The 18,092-nt window shown below is 30.2% G+C and overlaps 2 protein-coding genes across 3 annotated transcripts in view; one reads left to right on the top strand and one right to left on the bottom strand.

Moving 5' to 3' along the window:
* The first annotated feature begins 1,668 nt into the window (after positions 1-1,668).
* LOC129988999 (uncharacterized) lies at positions 1,669-6,893 on the top strand. The gene is made up of 3 exons (XM_056097301.1): positions 1,669-3,946; positions 4,625-5,053; positions 6,790-6,893. The coding sequence occupies exons 1-3, from the start codon at positions 1,669-1,671 to the stop codon at positions 6,891-6,893; spliced, it is 2,811 nt and encodes a 936-aa protein (XP_055953276.1).
* Positions 6,894-11,832: 4,939 nt separating this feature from the next.
* Positions 11,833-18,092, bottom strand: part of LOC129988248 (coiled-coil domain-containing protein 50-like) — a 28,369-nt gene continuing 22,109 nt past the window's right edge. Inside the window, exon 11 of one of the 2 annotated variants that reach the window (XM_056096430.1) lies at positions 11,833-18,049. In XM_056096430.1, the coding sequence (XP_055952405.1) occupies positions 17,889-18,049 (161 nt within the window). In that variant the 3' untranslated portion in view covers positions 11,833-17,888. The remainder of the gene's footprint in view (positions 18,050-18,092) is intronic. The other variant, XR_008785639.1, reaches the window with a different exon arrangement.

Genomic DNA, 18,092 nt, shown 5'->3' with positions numbered 1-18,092 from the left:
CATGACCCGCTAGAACTGGGAAGAACTCGGAACGCGATGCTTACCGTTGGTAGTGGGGTGACTCCATGCCCCTTCTCATAGAAATAAACCGCATTTTATAGAAGCATCGTTTTCATCCTTATAGCTACACCGCATTTCCTTAGTTTATTTTAATTAGTTACACCGCAATATTTAGTTCTCAATCTCAATTGTGGAGCCATCATAGACCTCCACAACATTTTTTGGTCCGTCGGAGCCTGAGAGCACTGGATTTCGATTTGATATCCATCCAAATTAGTTATGGCAACTGATTTAGTTGTCTTGAATAGAAGAAAGGGGAGTATTAGAGGACAGTTGACAAAACTGCGAACATTCATTGAAAAAGGAGAACATTTAACTGAATCGACAGTGATTGCCCAACTGGATATTCTTTCGAGAACAAGTACAAGATTTGAGGAACTGAGAAACGAATATTATAGGACTGTGTCGGACAATGACTTTGATCAAGTGGAATCCAATCTATCCGAACTCGAGGATAAAATTTTAAAAATAGAGGTAAGCCTCAAATCTATTTTACATGATCTCAAATCTACTTCTGTTTCTAATTCTACAAATGGTGCTATTATTAAAGAGTCCATAGATAAAGTTACTTCAATTAGATTACCGGAAATACCTCTTCCATTGTTTAACGGTAAAATAGAAGAATGGAATTCCTTTAAGCAACAATTCCTAAATTTAATAAATGATAATCCCAATTTAACTGCAAACCAAAAGTGCTACTATTTACGTTCATGTTTGAGAAACGATGCAAAATTGATAGAAACGTCTGAAGATACATATGATTCCCTTCTGAAAGCTTTAGTAGAAAGATTCGAAAATAAACGTGTAATTGTAGACACTCATATCAAAAATATAATTAATCAAGAAAAAATTGCTCATGAATCCACGAAAGACTTACGCAATTTAATAGATTGTATTCTTAAAAATTTAAGAGCATTAAATGTTTTAAAATATGAACGTAATGAATTGTCAGATGCTATTTTAATAAATATAATTTTGCAAAAATTAGACCGCGAATCTCGAAAGCAGTTTGAACTTTCCTTAGTAAACAAGGAAGTTCCTGATTTTGATGATTTCATAGAATTTTTAGAAAGAAGATATCAAGTTTTAAATGCCATTGGGCACAATATTCCATACAAATCTAAATATTCGGATGTTAGTGAACAGAAAAATAAAGCACGAACTCTATTTGTTAAGAAATCGAATAATCCCAAGTATTGTATACTGTGTAGAAACGCTGATCATCCATTGCATAAATGCGATCAGTTTTTGCAATTCTCCCCGCAAAAGCGATATGAAACTGTTCGCGAAAAACATTTATGTTTAAATTGTTTCGGATCTCACAAAATCGCTCAATGTAAATCGAAACACACTTGTTTCACTTGCAAAGCAAAGCATCATACTCTATTACACCGGATGCAGGTGTCCACAGTAAGCGATGACTCATCCTCAATGAATTCAAGGCAGACTCCCTTAGTTGCTGACCCCTGTTCGTTGTGCAACCCTTCCCCCCTGACTTCCTGTTTCGTTACGCAGAAGAAAAGAGTGATTCTAGCTACGACTGTTGTTTATGTTTTGGATAGTTTCGGAACGGTCAGAAAGGGTAGGGCTTTATTAGATTCTGGAAGCATGTGTAATTTGATGACATCTGATTTCGCCAATGCACTTGGTTTAAAGAAAGAAAAAATAAATGTTCCAATATCGGGGATTTCCGATACTACTCTTAATGTGAAAAGAAAAAGTACCTCCACTATTTTGAACTCTGATGGTTCTTTTACTGCGACACTAGATTTCTTGGTCATTCCGAAAATCACAGATCTAATGCCATCCACATTTATTGATTTAGAAGGAATAGAAATTCCGCCTTACGTCCGATTAGCAGATCCGGAATTCTTTTCCCCCAAAAAAGTGGATATATTAATAGGGGCAGAAATATTCTTAAGTATCTTAAAAGAAAATAGATTTGATATAAATAATTCCTTAATTTTGCAAGAAACTGTATTTGGACATATACTAAGTGAAACAATTCAAGGTAAACAGGAATTACAGCATTGTGGTTTAATCTCTCAAATAGATAACTTAGATAATTTGTTAAAGAAATTTTGGGAAGTTGAAAATATTTTAGATACACCTACATCTAAAAACAAAGAAGAATTAGAATGCGAAGAAAATTTCGTGCAAACTTATCGTAGGGATGAGCAAGGTAAATATATTGTTAACCTTCCTCTTAAGAAAAATATGCAATTGGGCAATTCCATTCAAACTGCAAAACAAAGATTAGATAGTCTCTGGAAGCGATTAAATAATGATCCGAATTTTTCTAATCTTTATTGTAATTTTATGAAAGAATATGAGCAACTGGGTCATATGCAAAAATTAGATAATAGTGACAATGTAAAATATGTCATGCCTCATCATGGCGTTTACAAGGCTAATAGTACTACAACAAAGTTACGTGTAGTTTTCGATGCCTCAGCTGCATCTACTTCAGGTGTATCTTTGAATAACTGTTTGCTAAAAGGAGGTGTTGTTCAGGATGACTTGTTTTCAATCTTATTGAGATTCCGAAAGCACAAGGTTGCATTTACTGCTGATGTCAAGAAAATGTACAGACAGATTTGGGTTAATCCTGAGCAGTGTAATTTTCAATGCATTCTTTGGAAAACCAGGAGTTCTGAGGAACCTTCATTTTATAAGCTTCTTACAGTTACATACGGCACCAAATCTGCTCCCTACTTAGCTACGAGAGTGCTAAACCAATTAGCAAAAGATGAGCAACACAAATTTCCTTTAGCATCTGCTGTAACCTTAAAAGATTTTTATGTTGATGATGTTCTCTCTGGTGCAGATGACGTTTCTACTGCAATAAAATTACAGCAAGAATTGATTTCTCTTCTAAAAGCTGGTGGCATGGATTTGCACAAATGGTGTGCAAACAATGAAATGCTTTTAGAATCTGTTCCATCTGAAGATCAAGGTTATCAGTTTGGTGATTCTGATAAAAATACAATTAAAACACTTGGCTTAAAATGGAACCCAAAAGAAGACTGTTTTAGTTTCAATGTCACTCCATCAACTAGCATTCCCACAAAGCGAACTGTTTTGACTGATATAGCTAAACTTTTTGACCCACTTGGTCTTCTAGGACCAGTGACAGTAAAGGCAAAGATCTTCCTCCAGAGATTGTGGCTACACAAAATTGAATGGGATCAAGTGTTACCACATCAGGAAAAGCACGAATGGGAAATATTCAGATATTGTTTAGGGGATATTACAAAGATGCAAATTCCTCGTTGCATTCTAACTGACTCCATCAAGGAAGTTGAACTACATGGTTTTGCTGACGCATCGAAAGATGCTTATGGTGCAGTCATCTATCTTCGTTGTGTTACTATATTGAATTATGTGAAAGTTTCTCTACTATGCAGCAAATCTAAAGTTGCTCCAATTAAGGTGATGACAATACCCCGTCTTGAGCTATGTGCTGCTGAGCTTCTTGCTAAGCTCGCTTCTAAAACTGTGTCATCTCTTAACCTGAAAATAGATAAAATTTGCCTCTACTCAGATTCGACTATAGTGCTGGCCTGGATTATTACTTCATCGCATCTGCTTAAGGTGTTTGTCTCAAATAGAATTTCCCGCATCCAAGAGCTGACGAAAGAATTTTCCTGGCATCATGTAAAAACTTGTGAAAATCCTGCTGATATTATTTCACGTGGTATGACTCCTCATCAACTTATGAACAATCATTTGTGGTGGAATGGTCCACAGTTTCTTCAAGTTACTGTTGAACTTAGTGATGAAAGTAACATTCCTACTGATGACGAATATTTTCATGAACTGAAAGGAGAGACTACTAAGACTCTAACTTTAAGTGTGGATGCTACATTTTTAGATTTACTTTTATGTATTTCTAACAAATATTCTAAATTAATTCGTATTGTAAGTTTTCTTTTTAGGTTTTGTATCAATTTAAGAAATCCTAAGAATAGGTTGTATGGACCTCTTTCTACAGTAGAATTACAAAGGGGCAAATCATTCTTGGTAAAATCTGTGCAAGAAATTGCATTTCAGAGTGATATAAATTTACTTCTTCATGGAAAACAACCCACAGGTAAGATTAAAAATCTAAATCCTTTTCTTGATGAAGATGGAATTTTGAGAGTGGGAGGTCGTATTCAACACAGCAGTGTAAATTTTGACCAGAGACATCCAGTTATCTTACCTGACAAAAGTAATTTAACAAAAATTATTGTTATGTATTTTCATTTGAAAAATTTGCATATTGGACCACAAAATTTATTGTATTGTGTTCGTAGAGAATTCTGGCCCTTAAATGGAAGGAATGTTTGTAGAAAAATTGTCCACAGTTGTATTACCTGTTTCAAAGCAAAACCTTTGACTAATGAACAAATTATGGGCAATTTGCCAAAAGAACGTGTGAATGTAAATTCTCCTTTTAACTGTACAGGTATCGACTTCTGTGGACCGTTTTTCATAAAGTATAAAGGTCAAAGGAAAGGTTTATATCATAAAATTTATGTTTGTATATTTATCTGTATGGTTACTAAATGTATTCACTTAGATATTGTTTCTGATCTAACTTCTGAAGCATTCATTGCATGCCTCAAAAGGTTCTTTTCAAGACGAGGTAAATCGCAATTTATTTTTAGTGATAATGGTAAGAATTTTGTAAGTGGTAATTCTGAATTAAAGAGATTAGCTCTTATGGTAACTAAACATGATGAATATTTATCAAATTTTTTATCTGAAGAGGGCATTCAATGGAAATTTCTTCCACCCAGAGCACCTAACTTTGGTGGCTTATGGGAGGCAGGTGTCAAATCCTTCAAATACCATCTCAAACGTGTTGTTGGAGTTTCAAAGTTAACATATGAGGAATTTTTTACTATTCTGCATCAGATCGAAGGAATTTTGAATTCCCGTCCTATTACTCCTTTGTCTAGTGACATGGACGATCTGGAAATTCTGACACCTGGACATTTTCTCATTGGTAGGCCAATCACATCCATTGTTGAACGAAAATTAACAAACACGGAAAATAATAGATTGAATTTATGGCAAAGAACCTCAAAAATGGTACAAGTCATATGGAAAAGATGGCAAAATAATTATTTAAGTACTTTGCAACAAAGACATAAATGGATAATTAAGAACCAAAATTTAAAAATTGGTGACATGGTTTTGCTCAAAGAAGAAAATCTTCCATGTTGTAATTGGATTTTAGGAAGAATTGTAAATGTATTCTATGGTAAAGACAATGTAGTAAGAGTAGTAAATGTTAAAACTCATTCTGGTATATATAAACGATCCATTTCTAAAATTGCACTTTTGCCATTGGAAGTCTAATTTCACCTTACATAATTCATTTCTAAATGTGTACCTTGAAATCTGTAAAATTCTCTTTAATATTTGTAGCGAATATTATATCTAAAAACTGCAATATTCATTGTTATTTATCTTTATTTGTATTTTCTTTTCAGTGCTAGTGCAAATATTTGTATTTCTTAAGAATTATTAATGTCATTTTGTTATTTTCATATATTTACTGCATTAATTGTCTCCCTTGTTTTTACAAAAAATGTAATTGATGTAATTATTGAAATGTATATTTCAACGGGGGCGGCATGTTCAGTACTTTGCTACCAACGCGCCAAGTTGGCAAGCGCCCATTCTAGGGTTGCTCCTTTTTTGTAACTGCGCGGGGTCATGACCCGCTAGAACTGGGAAGAACTCGGAACGCGATGCTTACCGTTGGTAGTGGGGTGACTCCATGCCCCTTCTCATAGAAATAAACCGCATTTTATAGAAGCATCGTTTTCATCCTTATAGCTACACCGCATTTCCTTAGTTTATTTTAATTAGTTACACCGCAATATTTAGTTCTCAATCTCAATTGTGGAGCCATCATAGACCTCCACAACATTTCCTATTATCGCAAAATGATCTACAAAGTTGAACCCTTCAATTACGAAAAACTATAAAATGATCTTCAGAGTATAACATAAAAAGTGTAGGTAATGAAACAGAATTTTCCAATTCAAACAATTTCAAAGTTGTTTGGGTGACAATAATAGGTCTAAAGGTTTCGGCTCATGTTGAATTTCCTTCGATCTTTACAAGAGACAGACATACAGACACAGAGCGGCAATTGTAATTTTTTATTATAATTGCTATACAAGTAATTTGAAAAAAGTTTTTGGGAAAATATTAAATAAACGTAAAAGTTATATTATTTTCCAGAGAGTTTACAGATAATAATAATAATAACAATAAAATCTTTTTCTAATCGGTCTGCTCAAAAACAAAATTTTTAAAAATTTTTACACTCAAATTATCGACGTACAGCGAAGAGACTGAATATGCAGACTTCATAAAAACAACATATATGGTTGGTTCTTTTTGGGGATTGCTTCTTAACCAAACAAGAATAAATAATATAAAATAATGCATTTGACACACAGCAAATGCAACGATACAAAACAAACGATTTGGTCCGCATAACAAATAACTCATTGTGATTCGTGACATAGCTAGTTAAGAAATGCGAATCAAATTTTTAGAAAACATGCCAAAAATCGGAGCCGCCATGACTGGAGGGACAGAGATGCTCCGCTACCATGGGAACAAAACATTTATGTACTTGTATTGATTTTTAAAATCACATATTTTAAAAATCAATATGAAAGAGATAAACATATTCCATAGGTGCCCCTTATCTTTATTAAGATAACAAAGGGGGAAGGGACCAGGGCCGGCCATCTTGGCTGTGTGGAGGATGCTATGCACCGGAGCCAAACGATCGAGGAGGCCTCAACATGATGAAGAACTAAAATAAATTTCTGAACAATAATAGCGATATGGAAAGGAGAGAGGAAGAGATTTAACTGGAACAATCGACGGGTTTAGGAAATGTACGAAGTTTACCGATTTATTACAGTCTAGTGCAAGCATGCAACATATTATAAAAATAAAGTAAACAGATTTATGATTGTTTACCTCACCTACTAGGTTCGATTGCATATAGAATTTTGATAATTCATGAGATAAAATGCTTAATATTGTTAGATTTAATCATGTCCATGCCAAGGGAATATCTCTCTGGGCATCAAAAAAGAAGAAAATTAGCAAAAAAAGAAAAGCCAAATTTCAAGATCTCTTTTCTTACTTACGAAGTAATTCCGGAAATGAAATTACTTTAACTTCAGAAATTACAATTCAAGCTTCAACTGGAGAAGAAAGTTCAGAACAAACTACACAATCTTGCAATGAAAATGTAGAAACTGTAAAATTCGTCGAAGAACCGCATGTTTATACAAATACGATAGAATTAGAAACTAATGACGATAATGATACTAACAATACGACCAAGAGAATATAAGTGTTTGTGACCAAATGTTATAATTGATAAGTTTAGAATGTTTAATTTTAAAATTTGACCCGTGCAGCAAAAAGTTTTTGCTACGAATGATGAAGGTAGATCATTTTCCACTATGTATTACTTTAAAAAAGTGCCAAAATGGTGAAACCCAGGTTTACAGCTGGTTAATTTATTTAAAAACATAGTTTGGGTATTTGGTTTTTGTTGCATAATATTTTCCAAAAGAAGAGGAAAGGAGCAATCTAAACGATTTATAGGTGGCTCTAATAACTGGAAAAAGTTGTCAACTGTAATTCAAGATCATAAGCGTTTTATTTATCACTTTAATTCCTTTATTGGTGGGAATGAATAATTAAAAACACTAAGGTTATGTTCAACTATCGATAAAGCAAATAAAGTTAATAAGGAAAATAGACGACTTAAATTACTTTTTTTAAAAATTGCAGATGTGATTCTATTCTTATCATGTAATAATGTTCCACTTCATGGAACCCATGAAAATAATAGGAACTCATAATAATGGAAATTTTTTAAAGTTTAATCGAATTATTTAAATGCGCTTCTAATGCTAATGGATGATATAAACAAAATAAAAAAAAATCGAAAATAGAATCGTGCATCATTTAGCATAGACCACAAGAAAAAATTATTCCTGCGTTATGAAATGAAATCCTCACAAAATTAAAGACGATTTGAAAGCAGCCACCTACAATAGTATCCAAAAGGATTATACTTTGATATTTCCCATAAGGAGCAAACTTCAACTATTATGAGGTATGTGAATTTTGGAAAGAAAATATTAACTATAAATGAGTTATTTATAGAGTTTATTAAAGTAACTGATTTGACTGGAGCAAAACTCCATTGAAAAAAAAAAAGGGATGCTGAATTTAGATATGAATTATAGAGGATAGGCATACGACAACGGTAGCAACAGGAAATGTAAATGTAAATATGTACAATAATTGCTCCTCATGCAATTTATGTGCCTTGATTATCACATTCTTTTCATTTGTTAATTTCTGATATTGCTTCCAGCAGTATATAGTATAATTTTTTTTGGATATATTGCTTTAATTTTATATAGCTTATTTCTGCATCTACAAAAAGATGGGAAATTCTCCAAAAGCTCTTGAAAATTACTTTTAAACTATTATGCGATATTTTTTGGGAAGCCAAAATAGATTCAATTCAAGCATAAATACACAGTTTGAAAAAATTTCTTATATTCTAGAAGAACTTATTGAAGCGAAAAACGATAATACTTCGATATCCGAAACTCAAAATCTATTGGATTCAATACAAGAAATGCCATACATTTTATACTATCAGTACCAGCACAGCATTGCCCGTGGCATAACATCCAAGATGAAAAATTAGCTTTAAAAGTCTAGCCTCCACCCGATATGACATTGGGCATGCCACGCAACGTCAAACAAACATACAAATATATTTAGAAATCATCAAAAATAACTACAAAACAATTTTTAGCTAAACTTTTATATACAGACATTTGGCGCCTTGCGAAGTTGGCAATTTTTCGGTGGCGCTTTTGCTACCGTTACGCTATTGCTGCTGTTCACGTCACATTTGGCCATTTCGCTAAAATTTGACGATAAACTATTTTTTTTAGCGAAAATGACTGTATATCAAAACCGTTCCAGATTCACTAAAAATATGCAATAGAAGAGTTGTTTTAAAATTTAAAAATCTACAAATAACTCATTGTACCTACTGTTCCACACTTGCTTATCAACTCTGCATAATCTGATATGAAAATAAAACTCAGCCTGCTTCATAATATTTCTTTGTAAACTATATTGGAGGTACCAAGACGAAAAGATTCTGCCTAGATGTAACTCTAGAAAGTGCCACATAAAGTTGTTCTTGTTATGCTAAAACCTTCCCCAATAAATGCCCTACAAACTGGTACAAATATCTCCAATATCAGTCAATTTTTTTGGGCATAATGAGTTTTGAATCGCTGTTTAAAATCAGATGTAAAAAAAAAAAGTATCGCATATGCATACCATAGCTCTTGCTATTTGCCGATAAGTGCACCGCACAGATAGTGCTGTTTTAACGCATGCGCGAATCGTAATAGGAAAATAATTAAAATCACAATTATATAACTCCTTTTATTTAAAAAAAAAAAATTTGATATGCATTCAATATACTAAAACATTCCCCAGTAAATGCCCTACAAAATGGTACAAATATCTCCAATATCAGTTAAGTATTTCTCGAGTTCAGGAGACTTCATTTTATACTATGTATAGATTTAATAGTGTGGTTTGCAATATTGTCCAAATTTAACACTACCAATAAACTATTTCAAGCAAAAACTGTTGTTCTTGATTCGATTTTTAATTTAATTAATAAAATTAAAACTGAAATCGAAAATTTAAGAACAAAATTTAACTCATTTTTAGAAGAAGCAAAAGCGATTGCTCGTAATTTGAATCTTTCGGAACATTTTCTTGAAAAACGAATTCGAAAAAGAGAAAAATTATTTTTCGAACCAGCAGAAGGTGAAATTAAAGAAAACCCAGTTGAGGAATTGAGATGTTATTTTTTAACTCTGTCCGAGATATTGTTATTAAACAAACAGAAGATAGATTTAAAAGTACTTCAAATTAGTCACTGATATAAAAACTTCAAAACATTTTTCTAAAATTTTATAGCAGGATGCAGATGAAACCCTAATCGGCTTGCTACAGGATTTCATTTTGAATAAAAGGAATGTAAATAACCCACAAGACATACTACCGTACGTACTAAATAATAGTTATAATGAATTATTTCGAAATCTATTAACAGTATTAAAACTTTTCTTTATGTTGCCGATTCTCATAACAAATGCCGAGTCCTCTTCCAGCAAATTAAAATTAATGAAGAACTATCTTTAGTCAGACATGCGTACAGAATGTTTAAATGCGTTTGTTTAAGCATCGAACAAAATTACATTTTTTCCTGAATTAATTAAAAGCAAAAACAAAAAAAGACGCAATAGTATTATACATTCGTGTAATTTTTTTATTTTACAAAAAATTTAGGATCTGAAATGGTTTGTTTGCGTCCATGCCCTTTTATAGAGAAGGCCGGCTCGGGGGGGGGGGGACTAAATCATACTTGGCTGGGCCATTATTTACCCTCAAAACGCTACTATTAACAATTCTGTAGATTTAGCTATATAGATTTTTCCATTTAATCTCAAAGAAATCTGCCTCAAAAAAATGAATGTGCTTGAAGAATAGAAGAGAGCACAACAAATTTGCTGTGAAACTTATATTCAGTTACAGAGAGTGATAGAGAATTCCCAGGAAACCATTTCAACAAGTGTATATATTTGTAATGCTGCTTCCCAGCGCAATTACATCCATGGTAAGGAACAGCTCTGATAGATGCTGAACGGATGAATGACTCCCAGGCTTGGCGGCAAAACGGGATTCCAGAATCATTAGGAATTTTGGCGTCAGGACAATTACAATTTAAATTATGACGATTCTTCTTAAAGTTTGATATTATATATATATATATATATATATATATATATATATATATATATATAAACTAAATAAACCGAACTAGAGTCAGATGAATTCAAGCAATTAGTGAGTTGAGGATTGAGTCAAGTATTGAGATAACATCAAGTCTTGCGGATTAGCCAAGTAACCAGTCGTATAATTGAGTCATTAGTGAGTTCGGCAGTTAAGTTCAATTAAAATGAGAAGATAATGAAGAATAGCAGACGTTTTAAGAAGGTGAATATTTGTGCGAAGTTCTCTCTACCTGTTGAGTTCTGTCTGAGCGCTTTGTATTGTTGCGGTTGTTTATTACAGATTAGCTACTTGCATGCTGCTGTTTATTGTAAGTGTTCATGCGTACGTCTCGGATGCGTGTTTTGTCGTCTGTATGTTCGTTTAATCGTGCTGGATAAATGTCGTTTTTTGTTATTGAGCCCGTCGACTGTTTCACTACACACTCACTGCATCTGACTCGTTGAGCTCGTGGAATTTCACGTAACAATATAACGAGGACAAGATACAAATACAGAAGGAAATATTTTGAAAGAAACAAATCTCACTGAAACATATCCTTAGCAAATAAAAATTCATCTTATTTTCTAACTGACAATGTAAGTGATAAATAAAACATTAGTAGTAGTAATTATTGGCATACAAAAATAATAATACACCCTGCACAGTATTTACACGTTTTTTATTCACCATCTTGATATACTCATGCTTCATCATTCACTAAAACACTATGAAGTGATCTATTATTTTTATTTTTCAGATAACATGTACAAGATGAATTAAAAAAAAAAAATCAGGCTCTAAGGACAGCTTTGACCCTAACTATAAAATAAGAAACAAAAACTGCTCATAAACACTTTATTTTGAATATAAAATACCATTACTTAGTACATATTTGAGAGCATAATACGATCGATACCAGTGTTCTTTACTCTTTATACACATACACACATGCAAATAGTTTTGTGTAATTAGCACAGTTGTTTATATTTAGAAATATACAATTCTGAAATAAATAATATGTTTCATCAATCATAATATAAAAAAAGTAGAAATCTGTAAAACTAAACAACATGTATAGAAAATTTATACAAAGAAGCTCTATTTTTTGAAACATTGGTTTCAAAGTGTTCAAAAAAGAGATATATGTAATAAACTCCACACAGAACTAACAACTTATATTCTAACAAAATATTAAAAAGTAAAAATATCCCTGTAATAAAGTGAAAACCAATGAAAAAAAAATGATGGCACCTACCAAGTAAAATGACTTTTCCCCACAAGTATGCAGTTACGTTTTTGCCAAATAAGAAGTAAAGTTGAAGTCATGATAATAAGAAATGAAACATGGAAAAAAAAAAAAAAAAAAAAAAAAAACTGCAACACAATTTGACTAATTTGAAGATATGTTCATAGTAAAAATTCGAATTAAGGAAAAATGAACACAAGAGGAAACAATTTTTAAACTAAAAGTCTTTAACTATTTAAATGTAACAATTAGAAAACTTTTAAAATATTTTTTAAAAATTCTAAAAGTAATAATTTTAATAAATAAGCCCTAATTTTAATAAAAAGTATACAATATTTTGAATACAACAGTTTACAATAAAACTTCAAAATAAAAAAGAAAATTAATATTTAACTTTTTTTTTTAAGATGTGAGATTTTATTTTTGTTTGATTACATAGCAGAGTGAATAAATTTCTCCAGTGACTTAAAGGCTTTAAAAGTTATTCATACCTGATAATGGAGAGCAAAAAGTAATAAATGAAAATAATTAAAAAATAAGAGGAAAGGGGGAAGAAAACTATAAATGTTGTTTAAATTTGAATTATTGATGATATTTTATTCAGTCAGTAAAAAATTTAATGAAACTGATGCAAATTCCAATTAATGACGAATTTGATTCATCAAATTACTTTGTATTAAGCACTCTAAAATTAATTTCTATTTTTAGCCAATATTACAGGCAGTTTTGTAAATGATTATCAATGGTCCAATGATCATAAATGGATAAGAAATTGCATCCCTTCCCCCAATATAATGCACATTTTAAATATAGTTTTGAGAACAGCACCTTAATAAAAAAATGCAAGTATGATGCACTTAATAGGATACTACAAAAAATAGAATATATTTAGGTACGTGAATCTCTAATTTTATAAATATTATGCAATCTTAAAATCATGTCACCTTAAATTTACAGTCATATAATATTATGCAGATTGGATCTAATTTTAATCAAATAAATCTATTAACTGTTAACTGAATTCTGAAATTATTAAAATAGTTTACTGTCATTAACAATACACACAATTTTGTATATTTGTGTATTGTCACCAACAATATACAACTACACAAAAATCGAATATGGAACTTCTTTTCAAACAAAAGAAAGTCTTATGTAATAAAAGTGCATGATAAAGGAATTCCCATAAAATATATGTCTGAACAAGAATTGCTATGTTAGATTAAAAAAAATCCCTAAAATTAAAATATGGAAAGTCAATTACAGAAAGTGAATTTTAAAAAAGTAAAATAATTGTCCTTTTATTATAAAAGTGGAGAAGTGTTTGCACTATAAGAAAAATTAATAAAACATAATTGATTTTATATATTAATGTAATTTTAAGAGAACAAATTAGAATTGAAAAGAAAATACATCAATTTAATATATCACATAAAAATTTGAAAAAAGGTATTTGACATAAAGAAAAATGCTAACAAAGAAATTGAATTATTCAAATTAATGTTTCATTTTTATCATCCACCTTGCAATTTATAAGAAATTTCTGAAAATATACAAATAGATTAACAAATCTAGAAAAGGCACTCATCATTCAAATATCGATTTAGAAATAATAAAAAAATAAATCTTTGGAAAATGAATTATAACATATACCTAAATATATATTTAAAGTATTCACAAAGTCTTTTTAAAATTAAAAATATACATATAAAAAGGCAGCTCATTAGATTTAAAAAAAATTTGTCTCATGTACTTAGCAATGATCAAATTTTGCAATTATATTCAATTTCAGATAAAATAAAATTAAATTTCAGTTGGAATTTTTTTTTTTTAAATTCTAAAAAATATTTGCTCTTCAAGAAAAGGCACAACATGTTGTAAAATAGAATTTGCTTTTCCTATTCATTATGCAAAAAGAAACATAACTTACAGATTTTATTTTATTATTCATGATGATTTTATGCTTGTAAGAAAATGGCATGAAAGCAAATACCATTTTGAAATGCTTTATGCAATTAATTGTGCCTAGAGTGAGGCACATAAAATGAAGCAAAATTCAATTTCTATTCTTCATTACTTAATAATTCCCTAACATTAGTCTATTCCTTTTATTTCCCTTCACAAAAAATAAAGCTTTAGAGACTGCAATGATATCTGACAATTGCCCCTTCTTTTTTTTCCAAATGTGAACAGGCATCTCTCAACAGAAAGCTTTGATTTTAAGCAATAGAATACATGCAAATGTAAAAATAAAATCTGAAAACAAAGTGAAATAATATCCCAATAATTTCTTTTTTAAAAACTGCACAGAAAAGTATTAAGAATGATCCTCAATCATGAATAACAATGAATTAGAAATGAAATTGTTATTTTTGTATTTTATATAAAATTAAGTGAGTCTTTTTGCTTCCCTATAAAACAAATTATATTTTTTGTTCCCAATCTAGTATTTAAAACTAATTTATTTCTAAAACATCACTTTTATAAATACACATTAATAAAAGTGATAAACTCTGCATAATTTTTGTTACTTCATAAAAAGGTTCTTCAAATAAACAATGTGTGACGATACAATTTCTTGCAGGTTATATAGCTACTATCAATACTAAGTGCGAATAAATAACAATAAAATTAGAGGCACTTTTTATAAAAGAATAGACATGATTTTAAAATGAAGCCTCTTATAATAAATCAAATTAAAAACAAACAAAAACTAATGTTTTACACACTTTATATGTTTTGTTCATTTACCATGCATGTACTACTTCTAGCAAATGCTTATTTTCTTGACATATAGTCAAGAAGAGTTAGTATGCTAGTTATTGTTTTTAATATTATATTTATTTGCCATTTTTTAAAGGTATAACTGTGTGACATATATGAATCAAATGTTTGACTGTATCCAGTCTTCATTAATTAATTGATACTTATGATTATTAAACATCAGTATTTTACAGTTACCGACAACATTTCCTAGAAATCCATTTCTTTGAGCCATTGAGCAGAGGAATAGGCCATTTCCAATAATTGGCTTCATAAAATGGTTTCTTTGAGAAAATAATGCTCTTTATTATGTCCATCACAAAAAAACACCCAGAACCTCTAATAAGCAATGCATTTAGATTTAAAATAAAATTTCATTCAAACATAATTAATTACTCAACTTTCACCATAAAGCTAACTTTGTTATGTAGCACATGCATGATCAAAATGGTAAGTTTCAGTATAAAATGCATTTCAAAATCACTGCAAAAAAATTACTCTAAATACTTAGGTTCGTAAAAACGTCATATAAAATCTGAAGTTAAGTTGCATAGGAAATTAAATAATAAAAAGTTGCTAATTGAAAAAAGTAACAGTTAAATAGTAGACAAAATCTCACAAAGTATTTAATAATAAAAGATTACAATAAATTATAACACTATATCTGCAGAAGCAATATTTTTAAAACAGCACAAGACAAAAAGTTCATTCAAAATGTTTTATATGCTACAGCTTTTTAAAATCCCATAGGATATAAAATTTCAAAAAATACTTCTTACCATAAATATTTTTTATAACTATTATATCACAAGCAAGCTAGATAGATTTTATCAGGAGTACTCAAAAATTAAAAATATTTATTCAGAAAATATATTTTTCTTTTCCATACTGTACATCAATGAAATAAAATGAAATGTGTTTATTCTATAACAGTTTAATTCTATAAATAGTAAAAACTACTATTTTGTAATTTAAAACAAAAATAATCTTTGATCTTTCATCAAAATAGATAAAAAGAATGATACAAAGCATCACAGATAATCACCAGAGAATACATAAGATCTCAACATTCCAGGACATTAAGAATTGATTTCTCAAAAATTGTGGTACAAATATTTGATGAAAATTATCAATTTATTTTTTTAAAAAGGAATGTTTAACAGAAAAAAAAATTAAAACACAATTTTACGACGATGAACATGAACTACATAGAAAAATTGAGGGCATTACATACAGTGGCTGTATAAAATGAACACAAATCTAATCACAAAATTAATTATTCTAATTATGCATGTTTAGAATATGTTGTTTATTTTCACTAACTGATCACTAAAAAAACTATTGTTTGGGTTTAAAAAATGTACTTAAAGAAGAAGTTTCAAGAATTCAACATTAAAAAAAAAGTTATTATTTACTTTCCAAAAAAAGAAAAAAAAAATGACTTCAAACATTATTTAGAAATATATTACTGAATTAAAATCTTTTAGAAGTCATTAAGAATATGTCACGCCAGTCATCATAAAATGTGTTTGGAAAATTCATACAGTAAAATTTTAGACAGATAGTCATTCATTTCTTTACTTGTTAGCAATATTAGCCAAGATCTGGAATTAGTCATATTTTAAGACTTTTAAAGTTTTTCTGAAGATAGTTTCGAAATACTCTCTATCAGTGATATTTATTTGAATTACTGAAATAAATCTCAAATATTATATGCACACAGTGCAAAATAAAAAAAAATTAACAATGATAAATGGTCATGATAAATGTATATCATGATGAGACACAAACTTTTCCTTACTAAGTAAAATGTAACATTTATTACAATTATTATTTCAAAAGCTCAGCAGTAATTTCATGCACAATTATGATTACATACTGACAAGTTGAGATAAACCAGTGATCAGGTCGTTAAATAAACTTTCTGTTCAGAGATGGCAGTGTTAACTCAATTTTATCAAAAATATAGGCAAGTAAAAAAAGATTGAGAATAAATTTATATTTTTTATTACTTGGTTAAAATAAAATGGCTAAAAACATTTTGATGCACTATTTATACATTTATCAGTTTTTGTCGGATTTATAAAATGAATTTATGTATTTATCTGGCAACACTGCAGATTGCAGTCTAGACACTACATTTGGACAGACTAGACACTGAATTAGAGAATCCTAGTTCAGGATCCAATTGCATGGAAGATATTGTAGGTACAAGAGCCTAGTACACATTAAGTTTCTCATAGGTTAAATGTCATCCACATTATTTTATCATGGTTAAAAATTGCTTGATCCATTAAAAAATATTTCTTGTATAACTTTAAAATGAAATATTAATATAATTAAAAGAAACTAGCAATGCTGACATGAAAGTAATGATAATCTTTTAGGTGTGAAAACTTATAATAATAGTGCCCTCATCCTTATAGAATGCTGAACACATATTGCAACTTCCATCTATACTGTCCATATATAACTCAGTGTAACTTCATTCCTTTAAAAACTGGAACTACATACCAATGTTTCAATTCATTCATTGCTCTGAAGAAGGCAGAAGCAGTTCTAAAAAAAGATGGGCACCAATAAGCATTTCAGAATTGGCAGACCATAATGAATCAATCAGAGAGGTCTATAAAATGCATTTGCATTCTAAATACATTGCATAATAAATGCATTCTCATTCTTTTTCAACTTGCCCTCAAATAACTTGTTTGCGAAGAAACAATATTTTTCTAACTTTGTGAAACAAACCTAAGCATATTTTTCTGCCCTTGAGTGATAGTTATCTTTCACTCTAGCTCAATGCAAATCACTTATATAACAGTTAAAAGAAATAATGCTAGAACAGCAAGAAATGTCTTAACTTTGAATTTGCTTTGTCTCTCGCATTATAATTGAATCATTGAGTCTTGCAGCTGTCTTTCTTGGATTTTTTGCACTTTTCGAGAGAAGTGGGCCTACGTGTACCTTGGATTGGCATGTAAGGAGGTGCAGGACTGCCATCATCATCATGGGTGAAGAAGTTGTCTCCGTTACCACTTGGAGTATAAGGTGGTACTTCTAAAGAAATGGAAAAAATATATAATAACCTACAAAAAATATT

Source organism: Argiope bruennichi, chromosome 10 (genome assembly GCF_947563725.1).
Source record: "Argiope bruennichi chromosome 10, qqArgBrue1.1, whole genome shotgun sequence".
Taxonomy (NCBI): domain Eukaryota; kingdom Metazoa; phylum Arthropoda; class Arachnida; order Araneae; family Araneidae; genus Argiope; species Argiope bruennichi.
The sequence above is the reverse complement of the archived record's forward strand: the minus strand, read 5'-3'. Positions and strand labels throughout refer to the sequence as shown.